Consider the following 20,047-nt stretch of genomic DNA (forward strand, 5'->3'; position numbering starts at 1 on the left):
ACTAATATGCCATGACATTTTTGAAACACTGCTATAATATAAAGTATAATAAAACGGCATTTGACTTTTGCACTCTGAAGTTTTAGCCACTCTGCCGAGTATTTTGTACATTAAGCTCTCAAAGTATTCCTAACAACGGGATAAAATACAGAAAATTCTTCAGTCAGTTTTACCAAGACAAACACACGTTTTGGGAAGTTATTTTTAACGTTAATTTTAAATCTTTCAGAGCTACATTTGAATTCCCCATGATTGTCTGAGACTTGATAGATTCAGCTATAGGCTGAATATTTGGCAAAGCACAGTGAGAGACTGCTATCACTGCAAGGAAAAAATCTGGAAAATCTCAGGTACTTAAAAGGTCTATGTGGTAGTCTGTGGCTGTGTGTGGAAAAACTGGAAGTGTCAGCAGTGGTTAGTATGCATGAAAATGTGTCATGAAATTACATAATCATTAGGAGTTACTTTTAAGAACTCTGGGGGTATAAATGAAATACCAGAGGGTCAGAAAATGAAATATGGTGCCTATCCTTTAAAGAGAACCTGTGGAAGACCAAAGTTATTTTAAACGTCAATTATCTGTTAATGATTTTAATGCTTTTCCTAGCTGTAAGACTTGAAAAAGTAGATGAGCAGCTGTCAATCATTCTGATTTTTTAGCCTCTTGAAAGAAGAGTAACAGCATCCCTAATTTTTAAGGAAGGCTGTTGACACATCTTCAAATGCCATTTTTAGATGCTTCTGAGGGCAGCCCTAACCACCACCACCATCTTAGCTCCCTCTTCTTTTATGCAAACCCAGGTGGGTGCTGCTATGCATCCCGAGATCGCTACATCCCCCCTATCTGTCTTTCCACCAGCCTCCGTGGCTGGCAAGGCTTATCGGATCCTGCAGAGAGCCATGAAGGGAGCTAGCTCTACAGAAAGAGCTGCGCTTCCTTTTGACAGGGTTTATTTGCTGCTGGTTTAGGAGCCTGAAGAGGCCAGAGAAGCACCACAGGGGCACAGAGTGCCAACTGGGAAGAAGCTGGGCATGGGGAGACGGGCTGCGTTGTGACACCCCAACTGCTGAAAAGCAAGTGCAAGCTGGAACCTGCCGGGAACTGCTGTAGAAGAGCTCCTAGACACAATAAAGAAGCTCTGAGGAGCCTTGGACCCTACCCTGGGGTCAGTCAGACAGTCTTCCTTCGGGAACGGGGGTGAGGAAAGAACGCGCGGGGGCGGCAGAAGCCCTGAGGGCTGACAAGGCACTCGGCAGCGCGGGAAGCGCGGGGCGAGCCGGCTTCCCGCCCACAGGCCGCCAGGCATAGCCCGGCTCGGCTCGATTCGGGTCGGCTCCGCAGGGGGGCGGTGTCCCGGGCGCGCAGAGTCCCGCCCCGCCCGGCCCCGCCCACCGCGCCTCCCCGGCAACGATAACAGCAACGAATGCCGCGCGCTTGCGCCTAGCGGCGCTTCCGGCTGCGCGCCCGCTGGCTGACGCAGCTTCCGCTCCGAAGCGTTTCCGTGCCGTCACTTCCTTCCCCGCCGCCGCCGCCGTTGCCGCTTCCTGCCCGGCAGGAGGGGACTCGTGTCCCTTCCCAGGCTCCGTGCGCGCGCGCCCCGCCTCCGCCTCGCGCCAGCGCCGTCTCCCCCTCCCCCCCCCCTCCCGCCGCCGCGCCGCCGCCATGGCCATGAGGCAGACCCCGCTGACGTGCTCCGGCCACACGCGGCCCGTGGTGGACCTGGCCTTCAGCGGCGTCACCCCCTACGGCTACTTCCTCATCAGCGCCTGCAAGGGTGAGCGGCGGCGCCGGCCCCGTTGTGCAGTCTGCGCGGCGGGCCGCCCTGGGACGGGGGGTGGGGGCGGGGGGCGGCGGGCCGGCCCGCCTGCTCGTAGGCCGCGTCTCGCTTTCCCGAGGGGGTGGCGGCGTGTGTGTGTATAGCGGCCGGAGCTCGCCGAGGCGGTCGTGCCCGGTGCCCTGTGCGGCCGGCGAAAGGCCGGTACTTGCCGCGTAACGCCAGCGCACGGTGCTGCCGCATGGAGGAGGGAGCGGGCGGCTGATTGTCGTGGTGCTTTAGTCGCTGTTTTGGGCTGGGAGGGTATCACAGCCCGCATTCGCCCAGTTTGGATCCGAACTGTTGGCGGGGGGCGGGGGGGGTAAGCCTCGAAAAGCTTTATTTCTAACTGCCCGCTGTCGCCGGCTGTGCGCATAGCTGTGGGTTTTAAAGAGCTCCCGTTTAGCCAGGGCAGCTGCCTCGCTGGGTGTAGGATGACGACGTCCGCCCCCTTCCCATGAGAACTCACTATGTGAATAGCACTTCCCCTTCATTCATGTATATGTTAATCTTCTGTATGTGTTCGTAAGTTCAAAAAGACATTTCTTTCTGCCTTGGAGCACTTCTGGTTCAGCTCAATATCTTCTTATGTGAAGAGCTTTTTGATAGCCTCCCAGAAAAAATAATCATGGGAAAGTCTATTTCATTTTTACACCATCTCTGTATGTGTTTTAAACATAATGGATTGCAAGCACAAGACTTGTGCTCCTTTCTGTCTCCGTATTACCTTAACACAAACCTAAATCATTTGGAGTAGTATTGTAATGTTTACACAGTGTTGGGTACATGCAGCAAGTACAGCTGCATATCTAAGCTCTTCAGCTAAACTCTTTTACAAAGAACAGGTTCATAAAATCTGCAGTATTTACACATGCTGGTGCAAAGGAATCTTTTTTTTTTTTAACCCACTTCCTTTTTTTATCATGTTACCATATTCATTTTGTTTTTCTGAAGATGGTAAGCCTATGCTGCGCCAGGGTGACACAGGAGACTGGATTGGCACGTTTCTCGGTCATAAAGGTGCTGTCTGGGGTGCCACTTTGAACACTGATGCCACTAAAGCAGCTACAGCAGCAGCAGATTTTACAGCGTAAGTGATTATCTGTCCTTGAAGTCTGTAGTTTGATTTTAGTCTTTACTGCTCTTTGGTGACATGTAGCTGTAGTAAATTACCGAGCCATTTGTTTTTCTTTAGTAATTGTTAGTTTATTTATGGCTAGCCAAAATAAAACCTAGACTTTAGGTTCTTGAAAGCAGTTGCAGTTAATGCCATTGTGATGAACAAGTGACTGCTTCTTGATAATATACTTAATTAGCATGCCAGTTCACTAGAATAACATTTCTATGTGTGTCTAATCTCTAGCAACTGTAGTTCTGGCAGAGTTAAAAAAGTGATTTTTATTTTGCTTCTACCAGGTAGTCTCTTCTTATTACAAGAAAGCTCTTCTGAAAATTCTACTAAATTATTTCTTTGATGTTTTTTGTTGTTTGTGCTGTTTGCAGCATAAATTAATATTTAGCAAGTTGAATCCTGTTAGTAGAGGGCAATCTCTGTCAATAAAATTGCAGAGGAGAGCTCCCTTTGTCTTAAAAGTAAAATACTATTTAGTCTGCTTTGTCCTGAAGAAAAGGAGGAAGTTAAATGGTGGCATAGTAAAAAAAAAAAAAGCTTTAATAAAAACGTATAAAGTGTTCTCACTAACTCGTTTGTAAGAATACATAAGAATGTAGCATTTATGATAAAATGTTATGATGGTGTCAGGAAAGATTGCTTACAAACTAATCTGACTATCCAGGTGGATTTGTCCTGGTGCTACTGAAATACAAATATTTTCTCTTGCTGTTTAGCAAAGTGTGGGATGCTGTGTCGGGCGATGAACTAATCACATTGGCTCACAAACACATTGTCAAAAGTGTGGATTTTACACAGGTATGAAAAACCTTTGTACCTTTTTCATCAGGGAAGTAAGCTTTTAAGGTCTGTTTTGCTATTAGTTACTTCCCAAATTTTTATGTGTGTATCTTAACAGGCAAATAATCTAGCATACCATTTCTAGTTTTTAGGATTGTAGCTTAACTGTAGTTAAGTGTGTTAAGAGGCTTTCTGAGAGAAAGAACTGTTATTTAAAGACTCATGGGTGAAGGCTGGTATTTTGATTCAAAATAGAGTTGACCCTTTATAACTTCTGTTTCAGGATAGCAATTATCTGTTAACAGGTGGACAAGATAAACTGTTGCGTATCTATGACTTGAGCAAGCCAGAAGCAGGTGAGTCTTTTAGAACTGATTCTTGTTTCGTGGAGTTAAATAATTAAGTTCTGAAATTAAGATCTACTTTCTGTTACGAATTATAAAAGCTGATGATTGTTTTTTCAAATGTAGTGTCTATAGTGGCTATAGTAAGATAACCTCGATGGTTTTAAGTTTATGCTTTTACAAGTGAGTTGGAGTTTACCTGTAATGGACTTCAAGGATAGCATGTTTCAGTTTGATACAGACTCATTAGAAATAGGTCTAATTAATCATAATTTAGTTATCTGAAAGAAAAAAGATTCCACATATTTAAGTTTGTTTAAATTAATGTGAATACTAAACTGCTGATGTGTAATATGAAGCTAGAGAACCTTGATGTTAAACTCATGATGCTTCTTAAATTTAGCCAATCAGTTACCCAGTGTACATTTATCCAGTTCCTAGAGTAAGATCTACAGATAAAGTCACAAGTGCTTGAAGTAATTTTATGTTTCTAGTAAATGGAAAACCATATAATTTAAAGTGCCCAAACTGCTGCATGATGGTATTTCAATTTCTTACATGTATTAAAATATTTGGCTTTATTTTAAGAACCTGATGTTGTCAGTGGACATACTTCTGGCATTAAAAAGGCTTTATGGAGCAGTGATGACAAACAGATTCTTTCAGCTGATGATAAAACTGTCCGGTAAGTAAAAGTAACTTTCTTTTATCTAAGAAGCTCACTTGTATTTATCATCATAATCTATACAAGAAGATAGTTGTGTGTTTTGATAAAGGGTATAAGTAACACAGGTTATTTGATCCTAGGTTATTATAGCTGCATGCCTAATACAGTTCTGCTGCAATTAGATATACAACTTTTGTAATAATTCTGATTTACTCCTTGAAAGTGTCCTCCCTGATAAGAGTTGGGTTTTGAGAACTGCATAGTAAGAATAAATTTATGCCTTTTGCAATCGTAGAGAAGAGGAATTTATAGATGAGGTCTTGTGCATACGGATTGTGCTGAGATACTGCTTTCTTGTCTTCTGCAATCGAGCCTTGAAAGATGCATGAGGCCTGGACTAGCCAGGCATTAGGATAAAAGACTGGGAAGAGTATCTGGAAAGAGCGCACTGTTGATAGACATAGCCTTATTTCTCTGCCATGCTGATAAGTTGAGTAGGCTTTAGTGTTTTTATAAGATGGCTCATCCAGTCATGGTTGTATTTTGTTTACTTGATGCTCAATTGGTAGATGTGCTGAAACCTAGACAAACCTGGCTGCTTGGCAGATTAATTAACAAAGACCCTTCCTCAAACTATGCTGTCCAGAAAAGATGGGAGATGTGCCTAACTGCTTCCTCAGCTTTCTGTCTGATATGAACAGTGTCGTCTCACACCTAGCTGATTAGTGATTCTTTATGGCTCAGGACAGAGAGAAGCAGAATGGTGTTTTTTACATTGTGGAAGGAAGGATGGGAGCATGAAGTCACTGGTGCAGTTTCCCTGTAGTCTCCTTTTCAGCTCCAGATCTTTTCAGTTTCCTAGTGTTCAAGACAGGCAAGGGCCTGGTCTTGTTCATTTTTCTCAGACATAGAAGTGCAGCAGTCAGTTAATGCATGAAGATTTTTAGTTGTCATAGCAGAACAATTTAATTTCTTTTCTGTTTAGATAGTTCTTGCACCCCTACAAAGAAAACCATATTATTTAAAATTAATCACTGTTCTTTGTGTAAGTTGGCATTACTACCTCTTTGCCTTGTAAGGTAAACGGGCAGAATGGAATCTTCAAGCCTTGCTTCTAGAAAGCTCTATTGCTCAGACTAAAAACAAGATTTCTGATCTCTAAGAGAATCCTTGAGTAGTTAAATGATCTGTGTACCATTTAATGTTGTTGCATGAAGCTTCAAAAGTAAAAGTATTTTAAAGTAAGCATGTCTTAAAACTTTGCCTAGATGAGAATGAAGGTAAGGACGCCACTGACGATCTGAAGTACCTGTGGAGTCAAACAGTGTTCTTTGTTAGGTGGCTTTTTTGATCCCAATCTTGACACGGATGGGAGGTGAAAATTGTTTGATTTGCTGAAGTAATTGTAGAGTCTCATTTTTTCCTTTTTGTTTCCTCTTAAGCCTCTGGGACCGGAGTACCATGACTGAAGTGAAGGCACTAAATGTTGCAATGTCAGTGAGCAGCATGGAGTATGTTCCAGAAGGACAGATACTTGTGATAACTTACGGGAAGACTATTGCTTTTCATAGTGCAGAAACGTGAGTCCAGACCACAGAATTTGCACAGGTTGAGTAATGGGCTTATTTGTGGGTAAAAACTAAAATCACCAAGTTGTCAGAACTGGTATTAGTGAATGTCTTTGCTGTCTTGTCAGAGGCAGAGTGTGAAACAGCTACCCTCTTCTAAAATAGTGAACCCAAACTGTCTATGAAATACTAAGCTTCGAAAGTTCAGTGCCATTTTCATACTAACTGTATTTGTGGTTAAATCAGGATTCAGTTTCAGTTCAGTGCTTTTCAGAGAACTAATTATTTATACATCTCTGTTGTCTTAAGAAAGCAAGTTACACACTTAAGCATATTCCAGAAAGTAGTTCTGAATGTGTGAGCTTTTGTTTTGCTTATTCTGAACTTGTTTCTAACTTGACAAGTGTGATTTTCAAGTATTAAAAATTGTTTCAGAAACCATGTGGGTGTATTCTGTTTTTCTTAAAAGCAGTTGTGATTAGTAGAATCACGGTTTCTTTGCTTTCAGGATTTTTTTTAAATGAACTTTTGTTAACAAACTTTTATTTCTCAGTCTAGAGCAGATTAAATCATTTGAAGCACCTGCTACAATCAATTCAGCATCACTTCACCCTGCAAAGGAATGTTTGGTTGCAGGTGGTGAAGATTTTAAACTCTATAAATATGACTATAATACAGGAGAAGAATTAGGTATGTTTGTTTTCTGTAATCAAAAATGAGTTCTGAAATGGGTATTAGATTAATGAAATAAGACTAATAAGCTTGTACTCAAATAAGGTCTTTGCATAGCATGCTGTGCAAGAGGATGAAAAGGTATGTTATCAGTTAAGCAAGCATTCCTTCCTTTCTCACTATACCTGACTAGTTAAAGTCTCCATTAAATAGCTTCTTGCACCTATTTAGAAAAAGTTGTCATGCTAGGTTATATTTGAACTAGATATTAAAAGCCTTTTTCAACCTAAACAATTCTGTGATTCTGTGTAGCTGCAATAGCAAGTTGTATGTTAACTTGTGCCATACCAAAGCATTCGTTAGGTGTCTCTAATTTGCAGCTACTTGCTTTTATGAAAAATGTTTTATGTTTGTGTTCTTGATAATGTTGGCCAAATATATTTTTTAAAAAGTGTATTTCTAAGTGTATTATTTGATTCTGTTCTTGTTTAAAATTGTATGTGTATGGAGTGAGTGGTTGAAGGAACAGGGCATGTGTGCTCCATGCTACTGGCTTGCTTTGTAGTTTTGTCTAGAATAAATAAGCACCAGTTTTCTTGCAATTAATAAAACATTAATATGTTAGTTACCTAAATTGGAGATTGCTGAAATAACAATTAATAGAAGGTTTGTTTTGCATCAGAAGCTAAAAGGGCCCCCCTGTCAGTATTTTTCTCCACTCTTCTGATCAGTTTTTACTTACTAATTTCAGTTGTTGGCTGAAATTTGAAATTAATGGTCTTGGTATGTTCCCTTATAGAATCTTACAAAGGACACTTTGGTCCAATTCACTGTGTGAGATTTAGCCCTGATGGAGAGTTATATGCAAGTGGCTCTGAGGATGGTACACTAAGGCTGTGGCAGACAACAGTAGGGAAAACCTATGGTCTCTGGAAGTGTGTAGTTCCTGGTAAGTGCTTGTTTCTGGTGAAATTTGGCTGATCCATGTGCACTTACTAACTTTCATAAGTGATAAACATTGAATTTCATACAGCAACTTGTACTGTCTTCTGAGGGTTTCTATATCCACTCAAATCTGTTAAGATTGAAGGATTTACTTTTGTAGCTGCCATTACAGCACTTAACTTAAAACCTGTAAGCTTATTGAATATAGATATTCTGTGGATATTTAAGCAAATAATCTGATGTATATTTATGTTAAAGAGTAAGGAATATGAAATACCACTTCTATAAGTCTTAAAGAGATAAGTCTCTAGCAAGAAATGTGGATGACTTTTTTTATATATTTTTTTAAAAAAATTGGTTCTCTATACTTGCGGGGGTAATGTCTAGGAAACTGCAAGTGAGTATTCATTAATGGAATTGCTTACCCAGCTGTTTCTTCTCAACACGAAGTGGGAAATTTTTTTGAATTTTATTTTTATTAAGGTGGGTTGGGGGTAACTGAGGGTACTAACTGTTTGTTCTCCCTCCCCTCTACAGAAGAGGAGAATGCAGAAGCAGCAAAAGCAAGGACCACCCTTCCAGGAACTGCAGAGGAGGAAATAGGTAATGCACTGAACTGCCAGCTTCAACTGGGCTAAGTGTTAAAAGATCAGTCAAGATGTTTAGTGTGGACAAGGTAGTTTTCCCCAAGTACCTTTTGCCATTTTTCGCTCTTCTCAAAGATCTTTGCTTTTTCCTGAAAATGACCATTTGGTAAGTGTCAGACTAGTGACTAGAGCTGTGCAGACTGAACATACAGGGTGGAATAACTGGATCAGGTTAAATGGGAAAACAAACTGAATCTGTCTTTAAGCAATCCGTGCAACGTTTCTTTGGTTTATATATCTAAGGTGAAGTTAAATAATACTTTTTATTTAATTGCAGAAGATCTTGCCTCTGAAAACTCAGATTCAGTGTACAGCTCAACTCCTGAAGTTAAGGCCTGATTATCGCAACTGTTATGCGACATGCGGACATACAAGACTAAATCAAGTGACCAGTGATAAACAGCAGCCTTCCAGAGTGTGCTCTCTACATAAGGCAAAGATGGGCAGTAATTGATGAGAATGCGGTGGAACTGGCTAGGTGTTGTCTGTAAGAGAACTGAGTATCCGAAAAAAAAAAAAGGAAAAAAAAAAAAAAAAAAGAAAAAGACTAGTAGAGTTCTGCTATCTCTTTAGCATGATTGCCTACTGTCTTTTAAAAGAAGTGTGCAAGCTGAGATCCAGTCTCTCCAGTTTGTTAGACTCATTGTAGTGTGTTTTCTTTATTATGGAGAAGAGACACAATGGTTTTTCCTTTTTTTTTTTTCCTCTTTCCCTCCCCTCCTTGAAAGTTGGAAAATTTGGCTTTAGTTGAAAAGAAGGGATTATGTACTTAAAATATTTGGTTTGGGTTTTGTTTCATTGTATGCTGCTTCTGAATGTTTAACTGTTTTCAGTTGTCTAAATAAAATGACTCAAAACTCATATCTTACTGTTGAGCGTTGGGTTCACAGAATGGAGAAATAACAAAGTTAATTATGTAATCTTCTGAGCATCTTGCTTTTGTACTATACAGAAGAAAAGCAGTAAGGATGTTTTAGTGCTGGTACCGAGGGTGGCAAGTTCTCTGATTGTGTAAGCTTTGTGTCTTTTTGTTCTTTAAAGTTTGAATGTAAAAGTGAGTCTCTAAAAGCAAAACCAGTTAAAACTCGAAATTAAACATGCTGCCTGAAATACTGGGTTGTACATGGAAAATCTGAGCGGTTGGCTCTGAATCTGTATAAAGCTTGAGTTTAGTTCCCCAGACTGGATAAAAAAAGTTACTCTTTCAAGGTTACAAATCATATTTTCTTCATTAAAGAAAATATTGCTGTTCTTCTACTTGTCATTTCCTTTTAATGTTATGCTGAAGAATTTACATAATGCATTCTGTATGAAAAGAAGAAAAGTTTATACAGAGGTATATTTATTCATGCACCTTTTTATTTTTTCATATTTGTACTTGTAATTAGATTCTTTTGGATTTTTTTCCTAAGAGTACAGTAATGCTGTCATGTTAGAAAAATTGGAGCTAAACATTTGAGATATAAATTGAAACATGGGCCATTCTGTCTGAATATAAAAAATCTTTTTCTGTTATGAGGGGTGGTAAATACTGGAACAGGTTGCCTGGAAAGGTCGTGAAGCCTCCATTCCTGACAATACTCAAAACCCAACTAGACAGTGGCCCTAGGGAACCTACTGAAGCTGAACCTGCTTGAGCAGGTGGTTGGATGCAGGTGGTTGACAGGGGTCTCCTCCAGCCTCAGCTGCTGGGCAGGGGCAAGTAAAAAGGAAAACAAACCATGACTCATGGTATCATTCTTTCTTAGTGCAATAGTAGTGTTAAGCATGTTATTTCTCTGACTTCATTCCAAAATTAGTTTTGCAGTTATTTGCATTTTTCTAAAAAGAAGCAACTTGCATCTGATTTATAGCTAATTGTTTCAGCCTTATCTTTAATTCCATTAAGGCTTGTGAGGGCTCAAAATCTAGTGCTTCAACCTAGAAGCTGTTCATTTTACAAGCTGGAGGATGTGCTTAATCCAAGAAACACGTAGATTGCCCCATGGTGATGCTTCTTGCAGGCTGTGGCCTTTGAGATGTGTTTCGGTTAGGGTGTGCAACATTTCAGTTGGAGATGTCTGGAATGACGTCCTCTGATTTCAGAACCGTGACCCTTGGCTGCTTTATGTGATGCTGTTGTGTTTGTGGTTTCTTTGCTAGTACTGAGCAAATAGGGCTAAAATTGCAAGTTACTTCATCTAAATGAGAATATTAACAAGGTTTAATACATTTTTCACATGTGTTTCTGTCATTACAACTCGGTAACAAAGCAAGGGCTGTGAAGCTATTGGTGGCTTTGTTACCAGTCTTTGATTTTGTAGGTGTTACTAGAAATTTACCAGGTTAGTAAGTTCATTAGAAATTCACAAGGTTAGTCAGTTCCCAGAGCCCACAGTGTACTGTGACACCAGTTTCTACTTGAAGATTCAACCCGAAGAAACCTGGAGTTGTCTGGGCTCGTTACCGAGATGGCAGCTCAGGTGCCGCGGACGGCTGACGGACCGGCGTGCCCCAGGGGCTGCCGTGGCGGCGGGCCCCGCGCTCACCCCGCGGAGGGCCGGGCCGGGCAGGGCCTGGGCTGCCTCAGCGCCGGCAGCGCGGGTGCGGTGGGCTCGGTGCGGGCGCGGTGGCGGCGTGGCAGCACCGTGCTCCCGCGGAGACTGGCCGCCGCCGCTTCCTGTCCGTGCGGGGCGGGACCGGTGAGGCCGAAGTCTCCTGGGCTGCGGGAGCGGGGAGCCGCCGGCAGCGCGGGCCATGGCGGGCCGAAACCCCGGCACCGAGCTGGGTAAGGGGCAGCGGCCTGCGGGCCGGGCCGGGGCCGTGCCCGCTGGGGCGTCCCCGCCGGGCGGGGGCCGTGGAGGTGTGTCCGGCCGCGGCTCCACCGGTGGGAGCTCTTGGCTGCGGAGCCGTGGCGGGGTGAGGGGCTCCGGAGGCGGCAGACTGGGCGCCGCGGCCCGGGCAGGGCCGCCCGCCCGCCCCGGGAACGGGGCTCACGGTGCCGGTGAGCGCCGGGCGGGCGAGGTGGCGGGGGCCTGCGGGCTGCGGGCTGGTGTCTGCCCGCGCCCCCGCCGCGCTGCTGCAAAACCTTCTCTTTCTGAAAAGCCGAAGTCGGAACGTGCTTGCGATTCCCTAGATCCTTTGACAGATGCCGTGGATACGAACGGGGGGCTGCGGGAGGCCTGTTCGCCCTTGCTACGCCCGGTGAAAAGGGCTCGGCGGGGAAGGCGCGGGCAGGGCGCCGGGCTGGCGGGTGGCTGGGCCCGGTGCCCTCTGTGTACCTGTCTGCTTCTTGCTGAACAAATCTCCCCCCGCTTTCCCCCCAAGAGGCTGAGAACACTTATTAGTTGGGTTCTGATCTGCAAACTCAGGGTTTTACTTTTCCTTATTGTTCTCCCTGTCGCTTGCTCTCTGAAAACTGATAAGGATTTTCCAGGTATTTACAGGTGGTCTGCAGACCTGAAAGGTGGTTGTGCCTCAGGTACGACAGAGGGCAGCCGAGAAAGGGGTTTTTTTTTCTGCTATTTCCCGGCTGGAGCCCTCCATCTGCTGATTGCTGGGGTGGGAAGGAGAAAGGGCTACAGCTTTCTGACTTCTCCACCCAGTGAGACCCAGCTGCAGTGATGGAATGAATCAAGGTGGTGAGCCTTCCCACAGCCTGCCTTCAGCATATGATAATTTGGTCAATATGAGTAGATGGACAATTGCCTGGCGAGGTACAGGCATGGCATCATGGAAGGTGAGAAATAAAGGACAGCTGGTGCGGAACAGGGAGATCTCAAAGTTAGCACGAGAGGAGTTCAGGAGGCCACGCTGCACAGCGTCACGTGGCTGTGCTCCGGTCTCTAGCACAAGCACAGGCTTTGGGCAGAGCTAACATGCAGTTTAAATGATTAGCCTGTGGATAACTGAAAGCCAAGTGCATTTTCATTCACTGAAGTCATTGACATGTAGTTCCTGAAAGTGAGCTGTCTCATTGCTCTGTAACGTGCTTATTTGTGGGTTGCTTGCAGAGACAGGTGAGTTTCACCTGTAATCATCTCAACACCCTCTTTTTGCTGAAAGAAACGTGTTAATAACAGTGGCAAAACTTCAATGTCTGTTTGAAAAAAAGCTAGCTCAGAGATTTGCAGATGTGGTCCAGTTACTTTAAACTAGGTGCATGCTGTGCCTTTTCTTAGTGTAAATTTATCCTTACAATTAATTGTCAGTATGTGTGGAGAGTCCAGAATGTGAAGTCAGTTCAGTTCTTATCAGTCATCCCCTGACAGACAGGCATATATGTAGTAAAGAAGGCTGTGCTGCCAAGTGGGAAACTATTGGGAGAGATGGGCGACAACAGTAACATTTGGCTGGATCTTACTGTGACAACTGTAGTCGTACTGTGACAACTGTAGTCGAGGGAAAATTACTCAATGTGCAGCTGACCAATGCAACATAATCATTGCTTTTTTTGCAGCCACTAAAATAATCTGAGTACATTCCAAATATTTAATGTAACTCTGTCTTCTGTAAGTAGCTGTCCCCTGCCCAAGAGGCAGAGTCAATTAATGCTCAAGATTATTAACGGAGAGCACAGAGGGATGGATGTCTTCAGGGCTGCACCATATGGCCTCTTCCAGCTGCAACTGATTTACCTGGAAAGGCCACTGCCCTCAGCTTATCTGCAGGTACTTGTTGCCATCCCTTCCCAGTGATCTTTGTGTGAATCCATTGCGGTCAAAATGAGCTGGGTTGGATGTGCAGGACAGACATAGTAGGGAAATGGTGCAGCCATGACCATGTTTATATTAAGCAGCATACCCACTGTGGCTGTTTCTAACAGCTGCCTTATGCTGACTGCTTTAAAGAGAGAATTAAACTCCCTGCCATTCACTCTCCCACTAAATGCACATCTGAACTATGTGAAGTGCTATATTTAAGTTGCAGTATCTTATTTAATGCTGTGTCTTGGCTGATAGCAGTACTCAAAAAGGACATGTTAAACCCTTGCCTTTATCTTTCATGGTTGCTAAGGGTACACACTGCTTCTGTCACTTAGGCCCTTTGGCTTTTGAAGGTTTTGCCAGCTTGTGCCAGCAGCTTTAACAATAAATCAAATGATTTGCCCTGTATGTCACAGAGCATTTTGTAGGCTTATAGTTTTCTAACAGGGACACCTAGTGGTAAAATATCTTTTACTTAAAAATGTTTTCAGTCCTTTTCTCTTGTCTGCTGTTTCTATACTTGCTGCCCCATGTCATTATTTAAGCAGTAAATTTCTGATGCAGCTGTTAGGGAGCATCTCTTTGTTTATCAATGACAAGCCAATCTTTTCTCAAATTGTGGTATATAATGCTTTCCCATGTGTTTGGGGTTTTTTTGTAAAATAAATACACTTTTGTAAAAGCCCTTAATTCATCCTTTCTTTCTTTCTTTCTTCCTATCGCTGTTCCTTAGTAGAAGAACAAGGTGTTTACTTGTAGTAAAGAACAGGTACATGTAACAGAGATTAAAAAGACACTGATTTATGCGAACTATCAGAGGGTCACTAGTCTTAATACAGTGATACGTTTGTCATCAGAGAATCATCTAAAGAAGGGAGATAAGGAATTTTGTAAGTTTGTCATTCTGCAGGGACTGTTGGTGAGATCATTCTTGGTACTTGGGTTCACCACGATGCCTGCAGGGCCTGAAAAGAGTCTGCCTCTCCTGTTCTGCTTCCAAGGAGACTGGAGTATAATGGAACAGATGCTTTATGTTTTGTCACATTTCAGGAAAACATCAGATGCAACTTTTTAATGCAGTTCACAACAAAATAGTGAAACACATCAATGAACATCTGTTTTATAGTGTGAGCTAGTAGCATGCTCCTTTGGTTTAACTGTGGGGATGCAGACATCTGCCACATGGATTTTGGGTTCTGTGCAGATGGAGTCTTGATGCAACAGCTTCAGAATTCATGGAGAAAGACAGACAGTCGGTAACCTTGACCAGAGGTAGAAGATGGCAAGTAGGATGTTTAAAGCCAAGCAGATAATACAGCTTGTTTGCATGGAGCCTGAACTTGTGCCTGGATACAAGTCTTTCTTCAGGCCACTCAGAAGGTAAATGGGAAGGGGGAATGGCCTGAACAGTAACAAAGGTCATGTGGCAAAACAACAGCAAAGCTGATTGCCAGTCACATAGTTACATCATATATTGTATTAGTAAAAGGGTAAATCATGCCTGACCAGTCTAATTGACTTCCATAGTAAAATGACTGGATGTGGTGGCAAGGGGAGAGCAGTGGATGCCATTTACATCCACTTGCAAGGCTTTTGACACTCTGTTTTGCAATATTTTGTATCCAAGTTGGGATGTTTGGATGGGTGGATACCAAAATGTTAAAAACCTGGTTGGATGGTTGGGCAGAGAAGGTGATGGTTAATAGGTCACACTCTATTTTGCGGCTGGTACCACGTAGGGTAGTGCAGGGGTCTAGCTTGGGATACATCCTGTGTAAAATTTTTTTCAATGACCTGGAAGAGGCAATGAACTGCTTGCTCATAAAGTTTGCAGATGAGACTAAATTAGCCAGGTCATTTAGAGGGACCCAAACTGGCTGGGGAAATGGGTCAACAGGAGCCCAGTGTTATTGAGCAGGGTGGAAGGCAGAGCGGGGAAGATGAGCCCCGGCAGCAGAAACGGCCAGCAACCCCCCAGGCTGGACCAGTGGGGACATGGCCAGTAGCTCGTGGGACTGCTCAGCACTTGCTACGCCATATCTGGAAGACAGTGTCCAGTTTTGTTGCCCCCAATAGAAGAAAGAGATTGATAAACTGCCACAAGTTCAGCAGAGGGCCACCAAGATAGTCCAGGGGCTGGAGCACCTGCCCTGTGAGGAGACGCGGAGGGACCTGGGCTGGTTCAGTCTGTGAAAACAATGCTTTCAGGGGTCCTAACAGCAGCCTGCTCATCCCTGCGGGGAGTATATCAAGAAAGTAGAGCCAGGCTCATCATAGGTTTGCATCATGGGATGAAGCAAAACAGCAGGCTTGTCCTGAGACAGAGAAGTTCATAATGGATAAAAGAAAAAACTTCACGCAGGACAGTCAGGTGGTGGGGCAGGTTGTTATAAAGGCTGTGCAGTCTCCATCCTTGGGGACACTCTGAACTCAACTGAAAAAAGCCCTCACTCAGCAGCTTGGCCTGAGCTCAGAGCTGAACCCTGCTTTGCACAGGAGCTTGGACAAAAGACTTTCAGAGATCTTCCAACTCAAATTATTCTGTGACTACCTGTGTGTGTGTCTATGTATGTATATGTGTGTATATATATATTCTGAGTAAAGAATAATTAGTTGCAGTTGTTTTGAGAAGTATGTTCTTGAATTCTAAAAAAAAAATAAATGAGTAATCCATCTGTGTTGCTTAGTCCCTCTAGTTGAAGGGCCAGAAATACATTCATTATGTTTCAATTGATATTTTTAATTAGAGTTGGTATTTCTGAGTCATTTACATGTGAGAGCTAGCCTGTTGGTAAGTGGCATTTAGAGAATGAAGTGTTGTGTCCCTTTTCAAGACAGCATAGTTCTGTTCTAATATATTAATAGCTGCTTTTAGCCTGTACCATAGCGGTTTCTTCCCTGTTCCTTTCTAACACCTTTTGAATCTGCTGGATAATTTAATCAAATTTAAAGGACAGTTAGACGTTTTCGAAATAAGTCAGTCACTGGGTGGAGTGGCCAAATTAGTCCCTCTGTTGAGGGAAAGACAGGCACAGCTCGGCAATTACATGACTTTACATCTTTTTCGGGCTTTATGCGAGTGACAACCTCCTGTTTAACTCCATAGCTGTAAGAAGCATAACAAGACAGCTGGGTTATTGGGGTGAGGAGAGTTCTCTGGAGCCAGAGAAGAAGAGAGGGAACAGCAGAAGACTTGGACCTGCAGGAAATCAAGCTGCTGTTGTTCTGCTGCTCGCTTTCTAAGGAAAGGCTTGGCAGTGGTTTTCAAAGTGCTTTGGAGGATACCACGATCCACTTCATGTGATCCATGGTCAGCATTGTGTGATTTTACTACTGCCACAAGCTAGCAGAGCTGATTTCTAGTTCAGCACTCACATCTTGGTGTCCTGCTTTGAGTATATGAATGCTGATGACTTAGAGACTGAACTTCTTTTGTAGAAGGAGGACCCATTTGAAAATAAAATAGGTCCGTAGCAAGAGTCACTAGGGAAAAATAGCTACAGCTTCTGTCCCAAAGAAACAGAATAACCCACAGACCTCTGAACAGCTTACGTGGTAAGGTAACGGGAACAAAACCTGCTCCTGAAGCGTTTTCCCTCTCCTTGGTGTCTTTGCTCAGCTATGCATGGCCGGCTGGGGTCAGCCTGTGTCCAGCTGAATACCTCATTCCTCCACTAAAGGTTCAGGGCATGTTTCACTTGCTTCTCCAGAAATAACAGCTGTCATCATTTCCCTTACCCATTTTTATCATGTGTTCATGGTAGGAGCAGGAGCACACATGCTGTTTCTGGCACAGAGGAGGAAATAACCAGTTGGAGGGGGCAGCTTCTTTTGGGGACAGTGCTGTCTTAAAATGCTTGTGAAACTACAGCCTCAGGCATTCTTGAGCTTTCTGTTTTACCATCTGAAGGGATGCCATCTACGCCTTTTTTTTTTTTTTTTTTTTTTTTAAAGTTTCTGAAAGCTTAGTCTGCTTTATGAGGAATGTGTTAGGTGTCTTAGATATTTATGTAATTATACTAATGAAGTGGGTTTATTTATTGTTTTCTGAGGAAATGCTTGGTATTTTTGGATTCGTGCTCTTCAAAGTGAGGAGATGAATTTCCTGTTAAGATTTTGAATATGATTTTTTTCAAATGTCTTCAGAGAAAAAAAGTAAACTTCAAGAGTGATTACAGAATATTGGCTAATTAGCTATAGTGTAACTGCTTTAATTACTTTTATCCCTGAAGCCACATGACTGTGCAGATGACTAGCAGATGACTTATTTAAAAAAAAAAAAAAAGATGTGTTCACACTGCAAGGTTAATGAGCCTAATTAAATATAGTTTTCCTTAGCCAGATACTAAATCATAAAGCTTGGGGGAGTGGGGGAGGGGGAGAATCCGAAGGCAGTCAGTTCTATTTCAAATAATTATTTTATCCTCATTTTTAATGAAAAAAAAAAAAGCTGGAATTGCGAGTGATTTTTCTGAATAGAGCCTTACATTTAACGATTTGCTGAGACCTCACACTACAAACTTTGAAAGTCTATTTAGAGACAATTATACTGAGACATATTTGTTTTCACTTGCCCACTGCTTTAATTAATGGAGAAGTGGGCTTGAATAAAAGGTCTGTGTTAGATAGAAGTCTCCATCTGCTGCTGCATATTACCAGAACCTTTGTCCTTCCTTGCCATGCGTTGTTTTTACTACACCATTTTATTTCCTTTAGGAAGCTTAATAATGTCTCATGTTAAGTTGTACAGACAGGATGGAGTTCTGATGGTTTTTTAAGACTTTTTTAAAAAATTTTTCTGCCTGTGCTGTGCGCAGTGGTTTGATATCCCACATTCAAAAAAATACTTGGAGATCCCAGTTCTTTGCTCTTCCAAGGATACTTGTGTGTCAGGCACAAATGTTAGAAATTATACCTTACTGAATTGACATGTGTCAGCTACCTTCATGAGTAGTCTTGAGTTATTGAAAACAGAAAGTAAAATGTGCTACACAAAGAAAAGGGCCTAAGACAATGAATTTAATCGTATTTGCAAAGAACACGTAGTTGACTATTGCTGATCACCCGATACATGGTAAGTGTCCCAGGTGCCTTTGGGCAAAGCAACAGCAGTAGCTTATTTCATTTCTACTGTTCTTCCCCATCTCTTCTCCCATTGATCACAAATTTATTTTTTCCTTTTTTTTTTTTTCTTCCTTTCTCCAAATGGTTTTGTACTTGACTATTTCCTTCAAGCTAATCTAGTGTGCAGTGGTCTATCTCCTGAAAAGTTTACTCAGACTACGAGAAGCTATGCTCAAAAGTCAGGTAGGGGCAGGTACAATAGCTGTATGTATGTTTCTACCGAAGTCCAACACAAGATGAATCAGGCTGGATCCTCTCCAAATAATAAGTAATGAAGAGTTAACCTGTTCATGGGGGAAGTTTCTGTTCTGTCACTTCAATTTTCATCTGAAACCTGAATTTTCCATATCTAACAGACTAGACACTATCTTCATATTCTTCCAAACTTTTCATCTGAAACCTAAATTTTCCATATCTAGCAGATTAGACATGATCTTCATATTCTTCTAGACTTGTCTATAGAAGGCTGTAGTTTTTTATAAATTTTATAAATGAATTATTTAGTTGGATTTCTTTATTGTCTTTCATAATGTAGAAAGAACAGGTTAGAGCAACTGAAGTGATCCTTATTAGAGAGCGAGAAGCTGAGTTCCTTATTTAAACTGCTTGCTTTGATTTTTATCACACTTTTCAAGGGGGCTGAAAGGTCACTATGCACCCAGTAGGGTTCAAAAGTTACCTTGATAAATTGAATTATGATTAAATGATTCTGCCTGAGCACTTGGTGCATAGTAGGAGAATCACAATACAGAGTCGGTGTTTCCTTTATTTATTTTTTTATTTATTCGTATTTTCCTTCCCTGTGGACTTTGTCAAATATTGCCTATAGTGGTCTCATGGAAAGTGATGTATGTTTTGCTGATCACGAAGCAGCTTTGACCTCAGAGCAACTGCAGAGGATGTAGAGGTTTGCTAGCTTTTATTTCAGCTCTCTGTGTTTGTATGGTTTGCATTTATCAATATCCAAAAAGAATCAAAGTTCTAGCCAAAGGTTTTATTGCAATAGCTTTTCTCATCTGCTTTCTACATGTCAGTTGAGCTTTTTGCTTTTGGGGCAGAATGGATAAACCTGTGGCTTTGGAAGTGGAAAGAAGTAAGGAGGGTTCGTTGTTCAGCTGGTTTGCAGCTTTGCAAGCTCCTCTTTTTATTTGTCACCATACAGTCAGACTGATGCTAAATTTTTAAAGAAATCTTTAAATTGCTTAGGATTCCTTTGAAATTCCTTCTTTGATTTACTTTTTCTGCTTTTGGCTAACATTTTGACCTTGCAGGTACCACTCATTTAATTACTTGTATGTGGTAATAGGAAAGGTGACTTACTATGTTCAGTACAAGATTTTCTTCAGCTGTTTCATGCCTTTGTCCTGCATTTCCACTGAGTCATCTTTACCCTAAATTGGTTTTTCCAGAGCTTTCTGTAAGTCTAATTAGCAAAGCAAGTTTGTATTTACGCATACTTTAGCTAGTACATTAGTTCTGAACTTTTTGTGGCTATTTGAAATAGGAAGAAAAATATTTGAGGATAAGATTTCTGTACAAAATTAGTAATTTTGACTATTGGATTTTTTAAAAAGTTTTAAATGTTTTTTAATCAATGTGCTCAAGTGAAATGTAAGTTTAATACAGTAGTGAAGACTTGTAGAGATGAAATGCTCTTAATTTATTAAGT

The 20,047-nt window shown here is 42.1% G+C and overlaps 2 protein-coding genes across 2 annotated transcripts in view; both read left to right on the forward strand.

The window, feature by feature from the left end:
- The first annotated feature begins 1,509 nt into the window (after positions 1-1,509).
- Positions 1,510-9,821, forward strand: STRAP (serine/threonine kinase receptor associated protein). The gene is made up of 10 exons (XM_055808868.1): positions 1,510-1,775; positions 2,769-2,904; positions 3,663-3,744; positions 4,010-4,082; positions 4,659-4,755; positions 6,180-6,317; positions 6,859-6,995; positions 7,777-7,926; positions 8,460-8,525; positions 8,847-9,821. Exons 1-10 carry the CDS (start codon positions 1,664-1,666, stop codon positions 8,906-8,908), a joined length of 1,053 nt encoding a protein of 350 aa, XP_055664843.1. The 5' UTR covers positions 1,510-1,663; the 3' UTR covers positions 8,909-9,821.
- A 1,348-nt stretch (positions 9,822-11,169) lies between these two features.
- DERA (deoxyribose-phosphate aldolase) overlaps positions 11,170-20,047 on the forward strand; it is a 57,322-nt gene continuing 48,444 nt past the window's right edge. The window contains exon 1 of the mRNA XM_055809014.1: positions 11,170-11,336. Within this exon, the coding sequence (XP_055664989.1) occupies positions 11,306-11,336 (31 nt within the window). The 5' untranslated portion in view covers positions 11,170-11,305. The remainder of the gene's footprint in view (positions 11,337-20,047) is intronic.

This window comes from Falco peregrinus, chromosome 6 (genome assembly GCF_023634155.1).
Source record: "Falco peregrinus isolate bFalPer1 chromosome 6, bFalPer1.pri, whole genome shotgun sequence".
NCBI classification, from domain to species: domain Eukaryota; kingdom Metazoa; phylum Chordata; class Aves; order Falconiformes; family Falconidae; genus Falco; species Falco peregrinus.